Here is a 21,841-nt window from a genome sequence, read left to right as displayed (position 1 = left end):
AGGGTTTGGTCTGGATATAGGAATTCGAGGCCTGCCGTTAAGGGCACTGTTCCCTAGAAAGCCCGGTCGGCCGCGGAATGCACGGAACGCGAGTTCTCCGCGGCGCTTGGGACTCTCCGCTGGGGGAACCTGCACTGCCAGGGCCCGTGTCCGCGGCGCAGCGGGCGGAAGTGGCGAAGCCGGAGCTCCGAGTGGGAAACTCGAATCACCCTGGCGACGGGAGGGGCCCGGAGCAACGCCTTTTCCGCCGGAAGTGGGTTTCAGGCCTCCACGTGCTGTCCCTCCCCCCTCCCGGCCCAGGAGCGGCGGCTCGGCTGCTGCCATGGAGCCTGCGGGCCTGGAGCAGCTCCTGCGGGAGCTGCTGCTGCCGGACACCGAGCGCATCCGCCGGGTACGGGACAGGCGGGGGACCCGGCCGGGGCGAATGGGAGGCGGTGGGAAAGGCCCGACTCTGACCCCCGGACATCTCCCCCAGGCCACCGAGCAGCTCCAGACCGCTCTTCGGGACCCGGCCGCCCTGCCCGCCCTCTGCGACCTGCTCGCCTCGGCGGCCGACCCTCAGGTGAGGCTCCTGCCCCTCCCCGCCAGGCGTCCCCATAGTACGCCACCGGTCAAGCCCCGGCTTGCCCCCTGCTCGGCACCTTCCTGCCGGACCCTCACAGGCGTGCTTCTTCGCCTCAGATCCGCCAGTTCGCGGCTGTGCTGACCCGCAGACGACTGAGCACCCGCTGGCGACGGCTGGCGGCCGAGCTTCGGGAGAGGTGGGCGGGGCCGGGGCCGGGGCGGGGCCGGGCGGAGGCGGCTGCTGGGCGGCCCAAGTACCCACACCTGCCACCTGTGTTCCAGCCTCAAGTCCCTAGTCCTGACCGCCCTTCAGAGAGAGACTGAGTAAGTGTCTACCTGCCTCTTCTGGGGATCCTGACTGACTCCAGGCTGAGACCGCTATGGGTTTCTGCCTTGTGTTTCAGCTCCAGGCAGGGCCTGGGGAGGGGAGAAGATTTCAGTTCTAGACGGAGAGTGGAGCAAGGATTCTAAGATTGTGTTGAAGAGTAAATTTCATGAGAGTGGGCCATGATGGTCTCCCAAACCTGAATCAGAAAAATGTAACTGAAATTCAGTGTGAGACTAGGCTCACCAGATTACATACCCACCTTGCTGCTGGTCTCCCCATGAGCCACCGTCTTATGTGTCCCAACTTGGCAAAGACCCTTGCCCACACTTGGAGATTTCTGTCCTGGCCACCCCATGGAGACAGGCCCAGTGTGTGTTGGGAGGGTATTGGAGGGTGATTGAGGGTGGGGGGGAATCTCTCCTATTTGCAGGCACTCTGTGAGCCTTAGCCTGGCCCAGCTCTCAGCCACCATTTTTCGAAAGGAAGGCCTGGAGGCCTGGCCTCAGCTCATGCAACTTCTTCAGCACAGTACCCACAGCGCCCACATCCCGGAGAGAGAGGTATGAGCACACGGTTGGTGGCTGGGAGGGAGGGAAGGAGGAACTGAGAGACTGGATAGACCATATAAACTTTTTTTCTCTCATCCCCTATACCTGGACAGATGGGGCTTTTGCTGCTAAGTGTGGTGGTGTCCTCCCGACCTGAGGCCTTCCAACCCCACCACCGGGAGCTCCTTCGGCTTCTGAATGAGACCCTTGGTGAGGTGGGCTCTCCTGGGCTCCTCTTCTACTCCCTGCGCACTCTGACCACCATGGCCCCTTACCTGGGCACTGATGATGTGGTGAGATGTGGGTCCTCACCTTCCCTGGTTCTCTGGCCTTGGGCTCCCATGTCCTCACCCTTGCAGGATATAGAGCTACTTGAGATTCTTTCCTTGCCATTTGTCCTCCCTAACAGTTGAGAAGGGATACTGTGGGTGGCTGTACCTGGGCTCCTCCTGTGTCCAGGCTTTGAGGAAGCTGCCAGCTTTAGGGGCCTGAGATGAATGAGCATCCGTTCTGCTTTCTGTCCTCTAGCCTCTCGCACGGATGTTGGTGCCCAAGCTCATTGTGGCTATGCAGACTCTGATTCCTATAGATGAGGTGAGAACATTTAAGCAAGAGCTCTGTTGGAAGGAGAGTATAAGAGCACACGGCTGGTCCACTAAAAAAGAGCATGGTAATCCTATAACTTGTCTGTCTGGCAGGCAAAGGCCTGTGAGGCTGTGGAGGCCCTGGATGAATTGCTGGAATCCGAGGTGCCCATCATCACCTCCCACCTCCCTGAGGTCCTCACATTCTGCCTGGAGGTGAGCCAGGGATGAGCACCACCTCTGCTGCTTGCTGGGAATTTCCTTGCTTCTCTCTGATTCAAGTTCATCTCTGGGCAGGTGGCTAGAAACGTGGCTCTGGGTGATGCAATACGCGTACGTATTCTCTGCTGCCTCACTTTCTTGGTTAAAGTCAAGAGCAAGGTAAGTACTTTCTGATGTACATTACCACACACCCGTTTCTACCCTCTGCCTTACTCCTTGGCTTTCTGTTCATCTCAGGGGTATGCTTAAGTATTCAAAACTTGATCTGGCCTCACCCCACCTCCTGGCTGGGAGTTTGGGAGTCTTCCTGCTTGGACCCTTTGTGGCATAGGAGGCTGTTTTCTTTTTCTTTCTTTTTTTTTTTTTTTAAGATTTATTTACTTTAGAGAGAGAGCCATTTGCACACTAGCGGGGGAAGGGTCAGAGAAAGTGGGAGAGAGAATCTCAAGTAGACTCCATGCTGGGCATGAAGCCCAAGGAAGAGCTCAATCTCATAACCTTGAGATTATGACCTGAGCAAAATCAAGAGTTGGATGCTTAACCTACTGAGCCTCCCAGGAGCCGAAGGTTAGAGTTTTTAATGTGACTCCATCTCAGCAGCAGATTCTCAGGGACACCGTTCCCCTTTCCCTCTCAAGGCCTTACTGAAGAATCGTCTCCTGCCGCCCTTGCTACACACACTTTTCCCCATTATGGCTGCCGAGCCTGCCCTGGGCCAGCTGGATCCTGAGGACCAGGATTCAGAAGAGGAAGAGCTGGAGATTGGGCTGGTGGGAGAGACTCCCAAGCACTTTGCTGTACAGGTGAGATATGGGACATGGGTAGGGACGGGGTGTTAGGTAGCTGTGGGGCAGAGGTGGAGTCCTGCAAAGTCTTCCTGTCTTTTTTCAGGTCGTGGACATGCTGGCACTACATTTGCCCCCTGAGAAGCTCTGTCCCTTGCTGGTAAGTGTGGCCCTGTCCTTATGGTGCCCTTCTCCCCAAGTCTTCTGACACTCAGGATGTTTGGGCCCTGGCAGATGTGGAGGGCCGGTTGCTGTGGGGCTGGGCAGACCTGCAGCAGGGTTTCAGGAGAGTACTATTCCCCTAGATGCCCATGCTGGAAGAAGCCTTGCGGAGTGAGAGACCATACCAGCGTAAGGCTGGGCTCCTGGTGCTGGCTGTACTGTCCGATGGAGCTGGTGACCACATCAGACAGAGGTGTTTCTTCCTTTGCCCTGGATTGAGAGCAGGCTGTGGGGAGTACTACCACATGGTCCGTGGTGGTCCTGGTCTTGTTGGAACTTAATTATCAGAAGCATTTCCCCTCAGTCTCAAGTGCCTTGGTTTGAAAGATAATTTAAATAGGCACCTCAGCTATAGGGACCAGCGGGTGGTGCCTACTGATTGGTGACGGAGAAAGCCTTGGTTTCCTCCGGGGAAATGAGGAGGGCTTAGCCTCAGGCTTTCTGGCCCTATCCCTCAGATTGCATCGTCTTGTTCCACCCCACCCAGACTGCTGCCCCCACTGCTGCAGATCGTGTGCAAAGGCCTGGAGGACCCATCACAAGTGGTGCGCAACGCTGCGCTCTTTGCCTTGGGCCAGTTCTCGGAGAACCTCCAGGTCAGTGAGGCTGAATGTGGGTGGCCACTGTGGCAGAGTCCCCACCCATCTCCAGGACCAGCTTCCCCTCAGCCTCCTCTCTTTAGCTCGCCCTGCCACCACTAACACTTAAGCAGGGCCCACCCCTGGTCAGCTGACTCGGAGCCTCCTTTCTCTCCCCAGCCCCATATCAGCAGCTATTCCGGGGACGTGATGCCCCTGCTCCTTGCCTACTTGAAGTCAGTGCCTCCCGGGCACACAAACCACCTTGCAAAAGCCTGCTATGCCCTGGAGAATTTCGTGGAGAACCTAGGTAGATTGCAAGGGAGGAGACAGAGCTAGAGCTCTGGAGGAAGGCGGTGGGACATGGAACCCCCTGAACCACTGTCTGTGGTAGGGAGAGGAACCCTGGGCTGGATGGTAGAGGTCAGCCCAAGGCACAAGGGGGTGCTTAGAATGTAGGAGACCTCGTCTAGGTGTTAGAGGAATGCCCTTTCCCACAGGTCCTAAAGTGCAGCCCTACCTTCCCGAGTTGATGGAGTGTATGTTACAGCCTCTGAGGAATCCCAGCAGCCCCCGGGCCAAGGAGCTGGCCGTGAGCGCCCTGGGGGCCATTGGTGAGGAGCAGGAGGCAGGGGGCTGGGTACAGGGTTTTCCCAGAGCCTGTGGCAGGTGGTCCCATTGATCCCCACTCCAGCTCTGATTCTATCTGTCCCACAGCCACAGCTGCCCAGGCCTCCCTACTGCCCTACTTCCCCACCATCATGGAGCACCTGCGGGAATTCCTGTTGGCAGGCCACGGGGACCTGCAGCCTGTGCAGATCCAGAGCCTGGGTGAGTAAGGGGCTCTTAGGCACGCTGCCCGGTGCCGGAGAAGGGCCGAGGCGTTCCTGGACATCTACTCCAGGGTGGCACAAGTATCTTCTCTTCCCAGGATACCTAAGAAATAGGTGGGATTCCTGAATCACCCGTGAGCTGCGGACTTTAGTCTCCCAGGTCTTGGCCTTGCACACGTCTGGCTTGTCATCATTGCATCCCAGTACTAATCAAGCCCTTGCCTCCACAGAGACACTGGGGGTGCTGGCTCGAGCAGTGGGGGAGCCCATGAGGCCTCTGGCTGAGGAGTGCTGCCAGCTGGGGCTGGGCCTGTGTGACCAGGTAGACGACCCTGACTTGCGGCGCTGCACGTGAGTGAGCCCTTTCCCTGACTCTGCCTCCTACCCCTGCCTGCTGGATCCACAACCCTAAGCCCGGAACCCAGTCCTCTGTTTCTGGACATGGGTGTCCCCGGGGTTCCCTGTTCTGTCTGGCTGTGACAGGCGGGACTGTACAGCCTTCACCTGCCTCCACCAGGTACAGCCTGTTTGCAGCTTTATCAGGGCTCATGGGTGAGGGCCTGGCACCCCACCTGCCACAAATCACCACCCTCATGCTGTTGTCACTACGTTCCACTGAGGGCATTGTGGTGAGCTGGGAGCTGGTGGGCTGGGTCAGTTGGGGAAGGGCTGCCCTGGGGTGACAAATGAGCCAGAGTCCCTGCTGTGTCTCTTTTGCCCAGCCTCAGTACGATGGAAGCAGATCCTTCCTTCTATTTGATGACGAAAGTGATGGGGAGGAAGAGGAGGAGCTCATGGACAAGGATGAGGAAGAGGAGGAGGACTCTGAGATCTCAGGGTGCGGAGGGGTGCCCTTCTGGTCAGAGGAATGCTGGCTTTGGGCGAGGGCCCCGTGACGGACCTGCCCCCACTGGTGCCTAATCACTGCGGCCTCTCCACCCTACTGTAGGTACAGCGTGGAAAATGCCTTCTTTGATGAGAAGGAAGACGCCTGTGCTGCTCTAGGGGAGATCTCTGTGAATACCAGGTAAACCTCGGCCCTTCCTGATCCCGGGAGCCCCATCTGGGAGCTCCTGCCACATGGCTGTGTGTCTGTCCACAGTGTGTCCTTTCTTCCATACGTGGAGAGTGTCTTTGAAGAAGTATTCAAGCTGCTGGAGGTGAGGGGGCTGGTGGATGGAGTGGGTGGGGTCCAAGGGCAAGGGGCCCAGTGTTAGCCATGAATGAGGCAGGCCCTTCCTGCCCCTCCTCGACCCACAGTGCCCTCACCTGAATGTGCGGAAGGCGGCCCATGAGGCCCTAGGGCAGTTCTGCTGCGCACTGCACAAGGCCTGTCAGAGCTGCCCCTCCGAACCCAACACTGCAGGTGAGCAGGGGATGCTGGGGCCTCCGGAGACGGGGGATGGCTGTGGGATAGGGGTAGGACCTGACCGGGGTCTCAGCCAATAATGTCCCCAGCTCTGCAGGCTGCCCTGGCCCGGGTGCTGCCGTCCTATATACAGGCGGTGAGCGAGGAGCGTGAGCGCCAGGTGGTGATGGCTGTGCTGGAGGCACTGACTAGCGTGCTGCGAGGCTGTGGGCCCCTCGCACTGCAGCCGCCTGGGCGCCTTGCTGAGCTCTGTGGCATGCTCAGGGCTGTGCTGCAGAGGAAGGTGAGTGGGGTGGGTAGGCTGCGGGGCAGGGAGGCGGGACAGTCAGAGGCTACAGGTCCAGCTTCCCCCTCCTCCCCTCTCAGAGATGAGAAGGGCCAGGAGAGCCCAAGCTGAGCCAAGGACCCTTCTTGCAGACAGCCTGTCAGGACACTGATGAGGAGGAGGAGGAGGAAGACCAGGTGAGAGCTGCGAATCCGGACTGTGGGACCAGGCTGTCTGGGTAGTGTCCCCAAGGCAGGGATGGACAGGGTACCTGGCCTTGGCCTCGGGGAGCCAGAACTGCTAAAAAGTTGGTAATGGCTCTAAATGAGGCACCCCTGCTCCCGCTGAGGCAGTGGAGATTCAGGAGAGGCTTCCTGCAGGTGGGGGTCCGGGTGGCTGGGACTGAGAGCGGGGAGAGTAGGTGCACCAGGAGAAGCAGCTGTGCTTCAAACAAGGCCAGCCTGGAAGGGGCCAGTCCTGTCAACCAGGAGCAACCCCTGGGGACCATCTGTGGCAGTGGCAAAGCATCCGGGAGGTGCCACCATTGCAGAGCCAGCCCTGGTGCTCTAGCCCCTGACCTGGCCCACAGGCTGAATACGATGCCATGTTGCTAGAGCATGCTGGAGAGGCCATCCCTGCCCTGGCAGCCGCCGTGGGGGGAGACACCTTTGCCCCCTTCTTTGCCAGCTTCTTACCATTGCTGTTGTGCAAGACGGTGAGTGCTCTACGCTCTGCCTTCAAACTCTGTTCGGCCCATGCACCCTGTGCCCAGCCCACCACTCTTTCCCAGTCGCAGCCTGACTTGCACTCCTCCCCGCACCAGAAACAGGGCTGCACGGTGGCAGAGAAGTCCTTTGCAGTGGGGACGCTGGCAGAGTCCATTCAGGGCTTGGGTGGTGCCTCCGCCCAGTTCGTGTCCCGGCTGCTCCCTGTGCTATTGAGCACTGCCCGGGAGGCAGACCCCGAAGTGCGGAGCAATGCCATCTTTGGGCTGGGTGTGCTGGCAGAGCACGGCGGCCGCCCTGCTCAGGAGTATCCTCGGCTTACAGGAGGGGGCACAGGTGGGGTTGGGAGTATCTCTGGGGCTCGGGGATGGAAGATGTCTGCCCATGGGCCTGTTCCTTGACTGTGGAACCAGATACTTCCCCAAGCTGCTGGGGCTTCTGTTGCCCCTCCTGGCACGGGAGCGCCACGATCGGGTCCGTGACAACATCTGTGGGGCGCTGGCCCGCCTGCTGATGGCCGGTCCCACCAGGAAACCAGAGCCTCAGGTGAGGGCTGCAGGCATCCAGCAGGGCATGGAAACTGAGGGGGGTGCAAGGGTTACAGAACAGGGGGCCTGAGGCATGTCTGTGTCCAGGTGCTGGCTGCCCTGCTGCACGCCCTGCCACTGAAGGAGGACTTGGAGGAGTGGGTCACTATAGGGCACCTCTTCAGCTTCCTGTATCAGAGCAGCCCTGACCAGGTAACTGGGAGGGAGCTTGACGCTCCAGCCAGAGGTAGGGTTGGCCTCCCTTGTAGTTGATGCGGAGTAAGTTTAAGCTGCCCTCAGACACTTTGTCATTACTCTGCCAGGGTTAGCAGCCAGGGCTGAAATGGGAGGGGAGGGGCCTCTTCTCACCTGTGTTTTTCCCCAGGGAGGCTCCATCCTCCCTGGCCATTTGCACCCCCTGGTATAACTTCCCTAGGCTGACTTCTTCCTGCACTGGGGTTCCTTCAGACTGTGTTCCATGGAGCATATATATCTCTGGGCCACCCCCATCCCTTCCAATCAGAGCAGCTCTGTTTTCTGAATGAGATTTGTCTGTGCCAACCAGCAAGGTCTGGACTCGGGTTCCATCAGTCCTGTGTCTCGCACCTTTAGAGACTTGTGATGGTGGACCTCCCCTGAGTGTCTGAGCTTCTTTGGGTCTAACCTGCAGTTATCTTCGGTCACAATCTGGCCCCTTAAAAAAAATATCCCCCCACGTTTCACGGGTCCTTCTCGGCTTTCTCAGTTGTCTTGGATGTGAATCAATATCACACTATAAGTATCCCCAGTGGGAGGCCCTGCCTCAACCCTGGTCCCAGGACCTAGGGGAGCTGGCACCTGAGTCAGCCCCCCTGCCCCACCCCCACAGGTTGTAGATGTGGCTCCTGAACTCCTGCGCATCTGCAGCCTCATTCTGGCTGACGACAAGATTCCCGCAGGTGAGGGTGGCAGTCGTGGGCAGGGCCGGGGGGGGGGGGGCGCAGCTAGGGGTCTGGGGGCCAGTCCTCCCCGGATCTCTCCCTCTTCGCTCTCCACCCAGACACCAAGGCCGCATTGCTGCTGCTCCTGACGTTCCTGGCCAGACAGCACACTGACAGCTTCCACTTGGCACTGGGCTCGTTGCCTGGTGACAAAGCTCAGGAGCTCCAGGCTGTCCTGGGCCTCACCTAGACTGGGTGCTGAACCAGGCCAGAGGGAACCGAGTCTGCCAGGCTCCGGGCCTGGCTCTCAGGCCAGTTTCAGCATACGCCTTACCAAAGATTCTGGGCCTCACACCCACTTGGAATCTCAGCCCCGATTTGCTGCTTCAGGAGGGTGTCTCTGGGTTCAATCGGTTATGCCGCGGACAATACAAATGGATTCTTGCCATCCTTCCCTAATAAAGGCAGTTCAGTTTGTGCTTGAACAGTAGCTCCGAGAGCAGGAAGCATAGAGCTACATGTTGAGAACAGAGGCAGGAAGACGTAGTTTAATATAGCCAATTTCCCGGTGGCTTTATAATTAGTTCTAACCACAATGGAATCGAGGCCCCAGCCGGATCAGGAGGCGCCCATATGGTTTCTCTTGCTCCAGGCGAAGGATCTGTTGGGCTGCAAGCACTGGTCAAGAGAAGAGGACGGGGCCAGTCAGGGGGGGAATCTGTGTAGCGGCCTCTGGCCTGTGTGTCCTTGCCTCCCTCCCTCCCCCCACCACGTGCACACGCACGCACACACACTCACCCAGAAGCAAGTAAAAGACCCGGGCGGCCATCCAGCGGGGGCTGAAGGGGGACAGCAGGCTGCTGAAATCAGGCTCCCTGTTGGCCTGCAGCTCCTGGGCTACAGCCCTGGGGGGATCAAGAGCTATGAGCTGAAGTCCCCGCCTGGGCCCACCCTGAGGCACCTTTCCCCATCACCTGTACACGGCCTCCAGCGACAGCAACTTGGGCTCCGGGGGCAGCTCCAAAGGCAACTCCAGGGGCATTTCAGGGACCTCAGGCACCACAGGCAACACAGGGGCCTCTGGCTGCTCTGCCTCAGCCCAGGGCCTGGGAGAAAACAGAGGAGTCAGTGGAGCTAGGAGGGAGGCAGGCTGTGACACTGACGAGGGCCATACCCAAAGTCACCTGGGTGGGTGGCTTACCACCGTTCTTCCGGGGGGATGAGGCTGACACGGGACTTCTCTTCCTCAGCCGTTTCTAGAGAGAGCTCTATTGGGAAGGTAAGATCCCAAGGGGGTCTGCTGAGATCTGAGTGGTCAGGGACCTTGAGGCCACTCAGTTGAAGTAGCAGCCACTGCAGTGACTTGTTCAAAGTACACAGGTAGGAGAAACTGTTAAAGAGATCTAGGCCCCCTTACGTTAAATGCTTCCTCTAGTAAAAACCATCAGCAGTTACGGTACCAGCTTCCTGGGATAGTGGCTGGGGTAATGGTCCCCTCCCCCAGGTGCCTACCTGAAGACAGCATGAGGGGCCCACTGGGCTCCTGGGCCTCTCTCAGGACCTGGGGATGGGAGAAAGAGAACTAAGTCCCCAAGTGTCACAGAGGCACCCAGGCAGGGTGACGCTGGCTTGCACTTGGGGATAGGACCTGGCGCCACTGGCCTGGGGGGTGGGAGGGGCCCAGAAGGCAGCCTGCTGGAACTCAAGAGGGGGCCGGCCCTGAGGGCACCCGTCCCCAGGGTGTGCAGTTACCTCGATATCACTTGGGGTTTCCATCCTCCTTTCTTCCTCCTCAGGCTCCGGAGGTGGCCTTCGCCTGAGTGCTCCGAGGGGTGGCTGTGCACAGTGGGTCCAGAGAGCCAGCAGTTCTGGGGGCAGCCAGCCAGCTGGGGAGGAAGGGAGGGAGGGCAGCAGGGATGAGGTCTGAGGTATGAGGAACACAACAAGCAAGGAATATGGGTTCAACTCCCCCCCCCACACACACACACATGCCAGCTCCCACCATTCCTTACAGTGAGTCGGGGTTTGGAATAGCTCTGTGGGGCTTCTGATGGTCCTCTCCAGAGGCTGCACCTTTGGCTGTAAGGGGGAAGTGGGGCAGAGCCAACTCAGAAGTGAGCCACTCCTCCCTGCCCCTTCTCCACCTCTTTGCAATTCATTGTTCCAAGGCCTCTGACCTTCCAAGTGTCAGGCTTCTGCCCCTGCCTGCCCTGCTCACTGCTTACTGGTGCCCATGGATGGGCTATGTGGGTCACTGAAGGAACATGTGTAGACCTGTAACACGTGCTCTCTGGGGATGGATCCCAGTGCAGCCTCAGAGATGAGAAGCCCCAGTATGCATGGCCCCAGGCCCTCCCTGCCTGCCTCCCTCCCTTCGTCCCTCCCCTGCAGAACCTGGGCTGCACTCACACACTCCCAGCAGTGGGCTCTGGTTTGCAGTTGTTCCTGGAATTTCTCCCGGGAGATCTGAGTCTCCTTGTCCCAGAACAATAATTGGCGGCGGCGGCGACGAGCGGGTGGGATCCTAGGACGTGGGGGCACTGGAGGCCGCCTCTGAGTGGAGAGGGGAGGTGGGGGCAAGAATACCCATTACTCCTTTTCCTGCCACATTGGCCGACTATGAAACAGGCCCCACATACCCGCTCCGCAGGCACCCTGGAAGAGAGCTTGGGCAGGGCCTCAAGTGCAGCTCTGACCTCACAGGAGGGGACCCACCTGGGAAGTGCAGGCTGGACAAAATGGAGCGTGGGCGGGGGCACCTTTTACCATTCGCACAAAGACCCAGGTTGGCTAGCAGTTGCCTAGGGCTTGGGGCAGCTGAGTAGGGATGAGCAGCTCTGGGAGCTGTGAGAATAGGGCAAAGGGGGAGAGAGCTTGGAAGGGCACTACTCACCTCTGGGCTGAGGGGGGCTGGCAGACGCAGCTCCAGAGGAGGGGTCACCTCTGCAACAACATTCTAGGTCCCAGATCTGCAACACCCCTTCACCCCGGCAGCCACCCAGGCAAGAAGCTAGAAGGCCTCCCTTCAGCAAGGTGGAATCCAGGGCCCTTGGCTGCAGTAGCTGGGGAAGGCCCCAGGCAGGATGGGCACTCACCAGTAGGTAGGGCCTCGGGCTCCCAGCCTTCTGGCTTCAGCTCCTCCGGGACCAGGACAGGAAGTGGCTCTGCAACCCCTTCCACCCTGAGGGAAAACGGGCAAGAGAAATGAGGTCAGCCCTCTCAGCACAGACCCCCTAGCTGGCCCAAGGGGGTGTTGCCCTTACAGTGTGAGAGCTGCAGGTGAGAGTGGGGGTACTTCGGCCTCCCCCTCAAGAGCCCGGGGCTCCTCCTTGGATACTGCACAGAGAAAATCAGGGCTTAGAGCGCAGAAGAGCAGACATGGGAGCACTACTGCCCCCGCCCGGCCTGCCCGTGCCAGGGCGCTGACCATCCACTGGCGGAGGGGCCCTACGAGGCCGGAGAGGCCTGCCTAGTCGCTCCTCTAACAAGATAGCTTCGTCTTCCTCGGCAATCAGCAGGTCCAAGTCTCGGCGGCTGATCTCTGGGAGGTCCTGTTCACCCTGTCAAGAGAGGAGGAGTAAGGAGAGGGAATGCAATTCCATTTCTGGAAAAGGCAGTAGCTCTAGGAGATGGGGTGTGAGAGGTGAGTGGCAGGAGGCCTGCTGAAATGGAGACAAGAAGGCAGGACTCGGGGGGCAGACAGGGCCGGGTAAGGTGGGCTGAGCCTCCAGAGGCAGGCCTTAGGCCTGAGGCTCTGTTGCTCGGGGACAACTCACCTCGATGTGCAGCATGCGGATTGGCTCCGCCTCCTGGAGGGTGATGGCCTCTGGAGACAGCACAGTGACCGGGATCCTGTCTGGAGGGGCAGGAGAGTCACACCAGGCCCTCTGCTTCCTTCCAGATTCCCACACCCATGTGGTAAGGCAGAAGCATGGACTCTGGAATCAAGTCAGCCTGGGTTCTGGTCAGGTTTGGGCCGGTCACTGGCAATCTGCCCCTGCCTATGCTGTTTAACCACTACGGGCCTCATTTTCCTCCTCTGTAAAATGGGGTTAAGAATTCTGATCTCACAGGACTCTTGTGAGGCAGAAATAAGGTGACAAAGTGCCCCTCACAGGGCCTGGCTCTTAAGAGAAGCTGAAAGATGGTCATTTCTTCAGTTCCTGGGCCTTCCTACGCCTCTCCTGGGAAGGAGGCTCTCTCTGCTCACCTGGCTTCGGAGGCTCCATGGGGACTTCAGGAGGGGCCTCCTCAAGAACTTTCTCTGGGGTTGCAGCCTCTAGGAGGTGTCGAATCTTTGGGGAGGAAAAAGGAAGGGTTTATCTTCAGCCCGTTTTCCTACTTCCACCACCTTATTCAGACAATAGATTAAGGCTTCGTGTTTAAGCCTTGTGACATGAGCATGCGCTGAGCTCACTCGCCATTTGCTCTTGCCTCCCGTTCCTGCCCCATAAGAACAGTTTTTCTGTGCAGGAAGCACTGCATCCTCATGTCAAGTGTTGTGGGGTATAGAGGAACAGAAAAGACATTTGAGCTTTAGTAGCTTATAGTCTAAGAGGAAGATCAGTTCATATAGGACCCCAGCAAGAGTCCACACAAAGGGTGAAACAAGCCCCTAGCCAAGTACTCATTTCCAAAACAACGTGTGGGCCTGGCCAGGGAGAACGCCTCATAGAAAGGGGTGACATTGGAGCCAGGTCTGCTACGGATACATATGACTTAATACAGAACGAGGGTGACCAGCACAGGCGTGGAGAGCCGCTTGTAGTGGGGAACCGCTGGAGGCTCTTTTTTTTTTTTTTTAATATTTTACTTATTTATTCATGAGAGACACACACAGAGAGAGGCAGAGACATGGGCAGAAGGAGAAGAAGGCTCCATGCAGGGAGCCTGACTTGGGACACGATCCCGGGACCACACCCTGGGCTGAAGGCTGCGCTAAACCGCTGTGCTACCCGGGCTGCCCTGGAGGCATCTTTGAAAGAAGAAAGTAGCTGCTGTCTTAAGCTGTGGAGGTGTCAGGGTGTGGACAAGGAACAAGGACAGGAAACCCAGGGCTAAGAGATGATAAGTGGCTGCATTAGAGCCTTGGCAGTGGGAACTGTGTGGAGAGTACTTGAGACAAGAGTTGCCTGGAGGGTGACCTTGAATAGATGAGTGGAGCCGTCTTTGTTGGGAGGGGTCCACCATGACAGCCCCCCAGCGTTAGACTGGCACAGGGACAGCACTCCCCTTCTGCACTGTCAACTCATCGGTGAGGCCTACCTGAGGGATACTGAAGGGGCTGGGAAGTGTGGGATCCACAGACATCAACCCAAAAAAGGGGTCTGGAGCATCTTCCAGGGTCTCCATCATGGCCAGGTGGTTAGGAAGCAGCAGGCTGGGTCTGAGAGAGAGGGAAAATGTGGGCTGTCAAGCACTGAGGCAGAGGGCTGACTCCAAGCAGGGAGGTCGCACACCGGCGGCTGAGTGGTTCAGGCCCGCGGGGCACTCACAGGTCAGTGTCCACCATATCAATGCGGATCTGCAGCTGGGCACGGTGCAGGCGCTCCAGGATGTGCTGGATGTCCTCTGTGGGCAGGGGTGGCAAGGTGGAGCGCATGCCTAGTCCAGGGCCACTCGGCTTTGCCCCATCTCCGAGCCTTCCCAGCCTTACCTACGAGGTACTGGCATTGTTGAGAGTAGACCCGGATCACGCCGATCTGCAGCTGGGCTGACAGATACAGGGAGAAGCGGGGCCGTGGCTGGCCAGGCTGCGGGGGCTGAACTCGTACCAGCACATAATCCAGGATTTCCTCACTGCGGGGGACGACGCGCCCTGGTCACGCTGCGCCACGGCCCGCCCCTCCTCCCCTGCCCCGCCCGCTCAGGCCAGGCCGCTCCTCCCCTTCCTCCGGCCTTACCAGGTCTTCACCACGTTCACCTTCAGATACTCGCGCTTCACCAACCGGCTGCCGCGGGTCGCTGCCAGCCTGGGGGCGGGGGGCGGGGGGCGGAGGAGGGGGTGGATGGCGGGGGCAGCGCGGGCTGGGGCCCCTGGGTGCCCCTCCCGGCGCTCACGGCTGGGCCCTTACCAGATGGTGGCGAAGCAGCCAGTGTGGCGCTGAAGCACGTTGGGATAGTAGAACATCGTCCCACCGGGCTTTCACCCTCGTCCCCACCACTCCTCCGCTGGATCTCGGTCTCGATCCGAGTCCTTTGTGGCACTGGGCTTCCCGACAGCGTCGGGGCAAAGGCTTTGGAGAGGCGGCACCCCGGGTGGCCCCCAGGACGCCAGGTAAAGGAACCGACGTGCGGCGGGGAAACAATTAAGGCGAGGAGGCAACCGAGGCGCGGACTGCACACACGCCGGGGGGGCCGCCCCCGCCTGCCGCCCCGAGTGGGGTCACACGCCGCGTGGCTGCTTCGAACTTACTGGGGCCTTCCGGGTCGGCTCCGGGTTGGAGGTGCAGAGCTCCGAGGGCGGGCTCCGAGGGCGGGCGGCGGGCCTCCGCAGGGGCGCGGGCTCCCGGGCTCCCGGGCCTTGCACTCCGCTCGGGCACCTGCAGTCCCGGCGCGGCTAGATCCCGCCGCAGGGGGCGCGCGCTCCGGGGCTGGGCGCCTCCCTCGTCATTAGATGGCGGCGGACCCCACAACAGCCAATGGGGAGCAGGGATGGGCTTGGGGGCGCTCTGCCCCAGGACGCCGAGCAGCCCACTTGGCCTCGAGGCAACCCGGCTCCTGGCGGGCAGCGGCCAATCAGAAGGAGCCCACGTGCCGCGCGGGCCATTGTGAGGTGTCCTGACCAATGGACTCTCGTTCTCGCCTCTGGTAACAAGGGTTCCTCGGTGGCACTTCTCTGCTGACCAATGAGCGAGGAGCTCGTCCCAGCCAACCCCCCCCCCCTGCCCCCCAGCCGGCTTGGTAACAAGGGGTTTCAACTACTAGAAAAGGTCGGGTCATGCCCGGGGCAACTGCCCCGCCCCATTCTGGGCGCCTGACCTGAGGTCAGACCTCGCCCTTTCCCCTGAAGCCCACCCAGGCCCAACCAAGCACCGAAGATCCAAGATCGGTCCGCCTCTGCGCGCAGCCCTGGGCAGGCGGAAACGGTGTGCGGTGGGCTTGAAGCCGCCAAGATCGGTGGGGACGAAGTCAGATCTCACAGGAAGCATGCTCAGTCATTTGCTAAACTTGAACAATTTTAGCATGCCCATGGGCATGCCCTGCCCGGCTGTTTTCCAGCTCTGACTGTTCTGGCTGAAGCAGACCGCCCCTTTGTGCGATGCGGGGCATACCTCTCTGCATGCAAAAGCCATTCGGCTCAAACCACTGTTTCTCCCTGCGCCTCCTGCCTTTGTACAGCCTCGTGTTTGGCCTAGGATGCCCCTCCCAGCCTTGACCCCAGGGCTTGCTTCTGCCTCTGTAACACTCGGCTCTTACTGCGGCTGAGCTGACCCTGTATTATTTTGTTCCTTCAGTCTACAAGCTTTTGAGCTTGAGATTTTTTTTTTTTCTTTCTCCAACTGCTTCCCGGAACCTAGGCAGTAAACATTTGTCAAATACCCCAAATTTACAACCACGGAAAGTCAAAGCTGACAGATTTCCAAATTTAGTCCTTGTAAGCTTTACAGGACTTGCTTTTACAGGTGAGAAAACAGGCCCATATGATGGTTTTTCCCAGACCACAAAGCTTCTTAATGACAGGCTGGTTGGGAACTCTGTTCCAGTGTTTATAGTACCTATTCCATGATGCTTGGCTAGATTAGTTTCTAAATAATACAAATTGTTTCAATCACTGTACATATATCAATGTTTATAAATTCACATGGGGCCACAAAGATGACAAAGGGGGCATCCACCCTTAAGGTACTTAGAACCTAGTGTAGGAGATAAGAAATAGAGTAATGTACTTATCCATCCCTCTGTTCAGCAAGTATTTATGATGTGCCTATGTGTCATGTACTCCTCTAGGCACCGGGGATAGGGCAATGAACCAACAAGTCCCTGTTCTTTTATTTTTTTTTTTAAGGTTTTTATTTATTTATTCATGAGAAACACAGAGAGAGAAAGAAGCACAGACAGAGGCAGAGGGAGAAGCAGGCTCCATGCAGGGAGCCCGACGTGGGACTTGATCCCGGGTCCCCAGGATCACGCCCTGGGCCAAAGGCAGTGCTAAACCGCAGAGCCACCCGGGATGCCCCAAGTCCCTGTTCTTAGGGGTTAAGGAAGGAGAGATGATAAGCAAGTAGACAAATAGAAATATGTTAAGTGCTGACCAGTGCTATGAGAACAATGAGGCAGCATAGAAGAATAGAGAAGAGTGAGCGCTGCTGTTTACGTACGGTGCTCAGGGAAGCCCTCTCTGAGGGAGAAGGCAAAAGCACCCTCCTGAAGGAAGGATATTTTACACGAAACCCCCCAGCAACTGCAAAGGTCCTGAGACAGAAATATGCTAAGTTCAAGGAGCCTGGAGCAAGAATGACAAGGGGTGATGTTAGAGAGGAAGATAGGGGTCACATCACAAGGAGCACAGAGGCCACTGTAAGGATTTGGGCTTTTACTCTGTAGGAGTCAACAGCTAATGGAGGGTTTTGAGCAGAGGAATGACATGAGATTTATGTGTTAAGACAATCTCTACTGTGTTGAGAATAGGCAAAGGTGGACAATAGTGGAGGGAGAAAAAAAGATGTAGAAGGAAGGATAAAGAGATATGACAGTAGCTTGTTCCAAAGTGTTAGTGGTGAAAGTAGAGAAAAGTGGTCAGATTCTGGATAGATTCTGAAGGAATAAGGGGATCTGCTGATGGATTGGATGTGGGGTATGGCAGAAAAATGGAAGAGGACACTATAATCATAAATGGAACAATCCAACCAGAAAATAAAACAATTGTAAATACTTATGCACCCAAATACATGAAGCACTTAATAACATATAAAGGAAGTAATCAATAGTAATACAATAATAGTAGGGGACTTTAATCCTCGCTTACATCAATGGACAGGTCATCTAAACAGAAAGTAAAGAAACAGTGGCTTTGAATGACCCATTGGACCAGATGGATTTAACATATATATTCAGAACATTCCATCCTAAAACAGCAGAATATACATTCTTTTCAAGCACACATGGAATATTCTCCAGAATAGATTACATATTAGGCCACAAAACAAGTCTCAACAAATTAAACATCGAAGCCATGCCATGTATCTTTTCTAACCACAACACTATGAAACTAGAAATCAACCATAAGAAAAAATCTGGAAAGATCACAAATACATGGAGATTGAATAACATGCTAGTAAGCAATGAATGGGTCAATGAAGAAATCAAAAAGGATATCAAAAAATACAGACACAGGCAGCCTGGGTGGCTCACTAGTTTAGCGCCGCCTTCAGCCCAGGGCCTGATCCTGGAGACCCGGGATCAAGTCCCACGTCAGGCTCCCTGCATGGAGTCTGCTTCTCCCTCTGCCTGTGTCTCTGCCTCTCTCTATCTCTCTCTGTGTCTCTCATGAATAAATAAATTGAAAAAATCTTAAGAAAAAATACAGACAGATGAACATTAAAACACAACAGTCTAAAATTGTTGGAATGCGACAAAAGAAGTTCTAAGAGGAAGACTTATAGTAATACAGACCTACTTCAAAAAGCAAGAAAAATCTCAAACCTTATACCTAAAGGAGCTAGAAAAAGAAGAACAAAACCCAAAACCAATAAAAGGAAAGAAGTAAGGAAATAATAAAGATTAGAGCAGAGAGATGTCTTGGTGGCTCAGTGGTTGAGCATCTGCCTTTGGCTCAGGTCTTGATTCCAGGGTCCTGGAATCTAGTCCCACATCGGGCTCCCCACAGGGACCCTGCTTCTCCTTCTGCCTATGTCTCTGCCTCTCTCTGTGTCTCTCATGAATAAATGAATAAAATCTTTTTTAAAAATTTAAAAATGGATAGATCAATGAAAGTAGGAGGTGGTTCTTTGAAAAGATCAACAAAATTTATAAACTGTTAAAAGCTAGACTAAAAAGAAAAGCATTCAAAATCGGAAATGAAAGAGGAGAAATAACAACCAATACCACAGAAATACAAAAGATCATAAAAGAATATTATGAAGACTTATATGCCAACAAATTGGATAACCTAGAAGAAATGAGTAAATTCCTAGAAACATAACTGAGTCAGAAGGAAATAGAAAATTTGAACAGACCAGTTATCAGCAATGAAATTCAATCATTAATCAAAAAACTGTCAATAAACAAAAAGTCCAGGACTGGATGGCTTCACAGGTGAATTCAACAAAATATTTAAAAAAGAGTTAATACCTATGCTTTTCAAATTGTTCAAAAAAAAAAAAAAAAAAAAGGAGTACCTGGATGTCTCAGTTAAATATCTGCCTTCATCTCAAGTCATGATCCCAGTGTCCTGGGATCAAGTCCTATGGCAGGCTCCCTGCTCAACCTGCTTCTCCCTCTCCCTCTGCCTCTCCTTCTGCTTGTGTTGTCTATCTCTGTTGAATAAGTAAATAGAATCTTAAAAAAAAAAAAAGATGACAGAATGCTTCCAAATTCATTGTATGAGGTCTGCATTGTCCTGATACAAAAAACAAACAAAAAAAGAAAACCACAGGCCAGTGATTCTTCTTTTTTTTTTCAGGCCAGTGATACTGATGAACAAAGATGCAAAAGCCCTCGACAAGATATTAGCAAACTGAATCCAATAATACACTAAAAAAAAAATCATTCGTCACAATCAAGAAGGATTTATTCCTGGGTTGCAAGTGTGGTTCAATATTTGCAAATCAATCATGATGTGTCATATTGTTAAGGATAAAAAACATATGGTCATTTCAATAAATGCAGAAAAAGCATTTGACAAAGTACAACATTCATTCATGATAAAGACCTTTAACAAAGTAGATTTAGAGGAAACATACCTCAACATTATAAAGGCCATATATGTAAGACCTACAGGTGACACCATTTTCAATGGGGAAAAACTGAAAGCTTTTCCCCTAAGGTCAGGAAAAGGTAAGGATGTTCATTCTCACCACTTTTATTCAACATAGTACTGGAAGTCCTAGTCACAGCAATCAGATAAGAAAAAGGAATAAAAGGCATCCAAATTGGTAAGGAAGAATTAAAATTTTCACTATTTGCAGATGACATGATACTATATATAGAAAACCTTAAAAACTCCACCAAAAAACTACTAGACCTGATCAATGAATTCAGTAAGGTCACAGGATACAAAATCAATGTACAGAAATCCATTGCATTTCTATACACTAATAATGAAGCAGCAGAAAGAGAAATGAAGAAAACAATCCCATTTATAATTGTACCCAAAATAATAAAATACCTAGGAACGAACCTAACCAAAGAGGTAAAAGATCTGTACTCTGAAAACTATAAAACACTGATGAAAGAAATTGAATATGACACAAAGAAATGGAAAGAGATTCTATGCTCATGAAGTGAACAAATATTGTCAAAGTGTCTATACTATCCAAAGCAATCTACAGATTTAATGCAATCCCTGTCAAAATAGCATGAATCCCTAGCAATAGTAACTTTGAAAAACAATATTTTTCAAAAAACTAGAATAAACAATCCTAAAATTTGTATGCAACCACAAAAAAACCTCAAATAGCCAAAGCAATCCCAAGAAAGAAAAGCAAAGCTGGAGGCATCATAATCCAGACTTCAAGTTATATTACAAAGCTGTAGTAATCAAAACTGTATGGTACTGGCATAAAAACAGACACAAAGAGGGATGCCTGAGTGGCACGGTTGGTCAAGCATCCAACTCCTGGTTTTGGCTTAGATTGTGATTTCAGGGTCCTGGGATTGAGCCCTGTGTCAGCTCTGTGCTCAGTAAGGTGTCTGCTTGAGAGTCTCTCCCACTCCCTCTGCCCCTCCCACACGTACTCTCTCACTCACTCTCTAAAATAAGTAAATAAATCTTTTTTTTTTAATTTTTATTTATTTATGATAGGCACACAGTGAGAGAGAGAGAGAGGCAGAGACACAGGCAGAGGGAGAAGCAGGCTCCATGCACCGGGAGCCCGACGTGGGACTCAATCCCAGGTCTCCAGGATCGCGCCCTGGGCCAAAGGCATGTACTAAACCGCTGTGCCACCCAGGGATCCCTTTTTTTTTTTTTTTAATTTTTATTTATAAGTAAATAAATCTTTAAAAAATATAGACATGTAGACCAATGGAACAGAATACAGAGCCCAGAACTAAACCTACAATTACATGATCAATGAATCTTCAACAAAGGCGGTAAGTATATGAAAAGGGAAACAGTCTCTTCCACAAATAGTGGTGGGAACATTGGATAGCTACATGCAAAAGAATGAAACTGGAACACTTTTCTACACCATACATAAAAATAGACTCAAAATAGATTAAGGACCTAAATGTGAGACTTAAAACCATAAAAATCTTAGAAGAGAGCACAAGTAGTGCTCTCTGACATCAGCTGTACCATGTTTCTAGATGCATCCCCTGAAGAAAGGGAAACAAAAGCAAAAATAAGGGATGCCTGGATGGCTCAGCAGTTTAGCGTCTGCCTTTGGCTCAGGGCATGATCCTGGAGTCCAAGGATCGAGTCCCACATCGGGCTCCCTGCGTGGAGGGAAGCATGGAGGGATTCTGCTTCTCCCTCTGCTTGTGTCTCTGCCTCTCTGTGTCTCTCATGAATAAACAAATATAATCTTTAAAAAAAAAAACGCTATGGAGACTACATCAGAATTAAAGGCTTTTACACAGTGCAAGAAACCATCAACAAAACTAAAAGGCAACCTACTAAACGAGAGAAGATATTTGCAAATGATATATCTCATAAAGGGCTAGTATCCAAAATATATAAAGAAGTTATGCAACTCAACACTAAAAAATCCCCAAATAATTCAATTAAAAAAATGGGCAGAAGACATGAACAGACATTTCTCTAAAGAAGACAGACAGAGGGCAGCCACGGTGGTGCAGCAGTTTAGTGCCGCCTGCAGCCCAGGGTGTGATCCTGGAGACTGGGGATCGAATCCCACATCAGGCTCCCTGCATGGAGCCTGCTTCTCCCTCTGCCTGTGTCTCTGCCTCTCTCTCTCTGTCTATCATGAATAAATAAACAAAATAAAAAAAAAAAGAAAAAAAGGTTACAAATAAAAGCAACTTTTAGCAAAAAAAAAAAAAAAAGAAGAAGAAGAAGACAGACAGATGGTGGCCAACAGCTACATGAGAAGATGCTCAACATCACTCATCAGGGAAATGCAAATCAAAACCACAGTGATCTATCACCTCGCGCCTGTCAGAATAGCTAAAATCAAAAACACAAGAAAAAGGGATCCCTGGGTGGCGCAGCGGTTTGGCGCCTGCCTTTGGCCCAGGGCGCGATCC

The 21,841-nt window shown here is 53.9% G+C and overlaps 2 protein-coding genes and 1 long non-coding RNA gene across 4 annotated transcripts; 2 read left to right on the top strand and 1 right to left on the bottom strand.

The window, feature by feature from the left end:
• Window positions 1-62: 62 nt before the first annotated feature.
• Window positions 63-8,960, top strand: IPO4 (importin 4). 2 transcript variants are annotated; one of them, XM_038544276.1, is made up of 30 exons: window positions 63-391; window positions 476-562; window positions 682-761; window positions 847-888; window positions 1,323-1,452; window positions 1,554-1,733; window positions 1,969-2,034; window positions 2,139-2,240; window positions 2,322-2,405; window positions 2,885-3,049; window positions 3,138-3,191; window positions 3,337-3,446; window positions 3,741-3,849; window positions 4,012-4,141; window positions 4,332-4,445; window positions 4,549-4,662; window positions 4,895-5,015; window positions 5,182-5,293; window positions 5,387-5,502; window positions 5,614-5,691; window positions 5,767-5,824; window positions 5,925-6,030; window positions 6,123-6,316; window positions 6,451-6,495; window positions 6,888-7,013; window positions 7,122-7,330; window positions 7,437-7,569; window positions 7,659-7,763; window positions 8,419-8,488; window positions 8,590-8,960. In XM_038544276.1, the coding sequence occupies exons 1-30, from the start codon at window positions 323-325 to the stop codon at window positions 8,718-8,720; spliced, it is 3,240 nt and encodes a 1,079-aa protein (XP_038400204.1). In that variant the 5' UTR covers window positions 63-322; the 3' UTR covers window positions 8,721-8,960. The 2 variants fall into 2 exon arrangements, with proteins under 2 accessions (XP_038400204.1, XP_038400205.1); XM_038544277.1 differs by lacking the exon at window positions 6,888-7,013 and having other exon boundaries at window positions 234-391.
• A 31-nt stretch (window positions 8,961-8,991) lies between these two features.
• REC8 (REC8 meiotic recombination protein) lies at window positions 8,992-15,170 on the bottom strand. Its single transcript, XM_038544284.1, has 19 exons — window positions 14,545-15,170; window positions 14,374-14,442; window positions 14,127-14,269; window positions 13,966-14,041; window positions 13,736-13,856; window positions 12,681-12,765; window positions 12,247-12,326; window positions 11,898-12,030; window positions 11,734-11,806; window positions 11,566-11,651; window positions 11,364-11,413; window positions 10,880-11,023; window positions 10,483-10,549; window positions 10,223-10,356; window positions 9,983-10,031; window positions 9,672-9,738; window positions 9,445-9,576; window positions 9,269-9,375; window positions 8,992-9,148 (listed from the first exon to the last, which is right to left on the bottom strand). Exons 1-19 carry the CDS (start codon window positions 14,598-14,600, stop codon window positions 9,057-9,059), a joined length of 1,764 nt encoding a protein of 587 aa, XP_038400212.1. The 5' UTR covers window positions 14,601-15,170; the 3' UTR covers window positions 8,992-9,056.
• Window positions 14,482-19,308, top strand: LOC111096970. The gene is made up of 2 exons (XR_005363067.1): window positions 14,482-14,747; window positions 19,095-19,308. It is a non-coding gene; the product is annotated as an uncharacterized LOC111096970 (long non-coding RNA).
• Window positions 19,309-21,841: the final 2,533 nt, after the last annotated feature.

Source organism: Canis lupus, chromosome 8, assembly GCF_011100685.1.
Source record: "Canis lupus familiaris isolate Mischka breed German Shepherd chromosome 8, alternate assembly UU_Cfam_GSD_1.0, whole genome shotgun sequence".
Lineage (NCBI taxonomy): Eukaryota > Metazoa > Chordata > Mammalia > Carnivora > Canidae > Canis > Canis lupus.
Note: the sequence above shows the minus strand (reverse complement) of the source record. Positions and strands in the feature narration are given on the sequence as shown.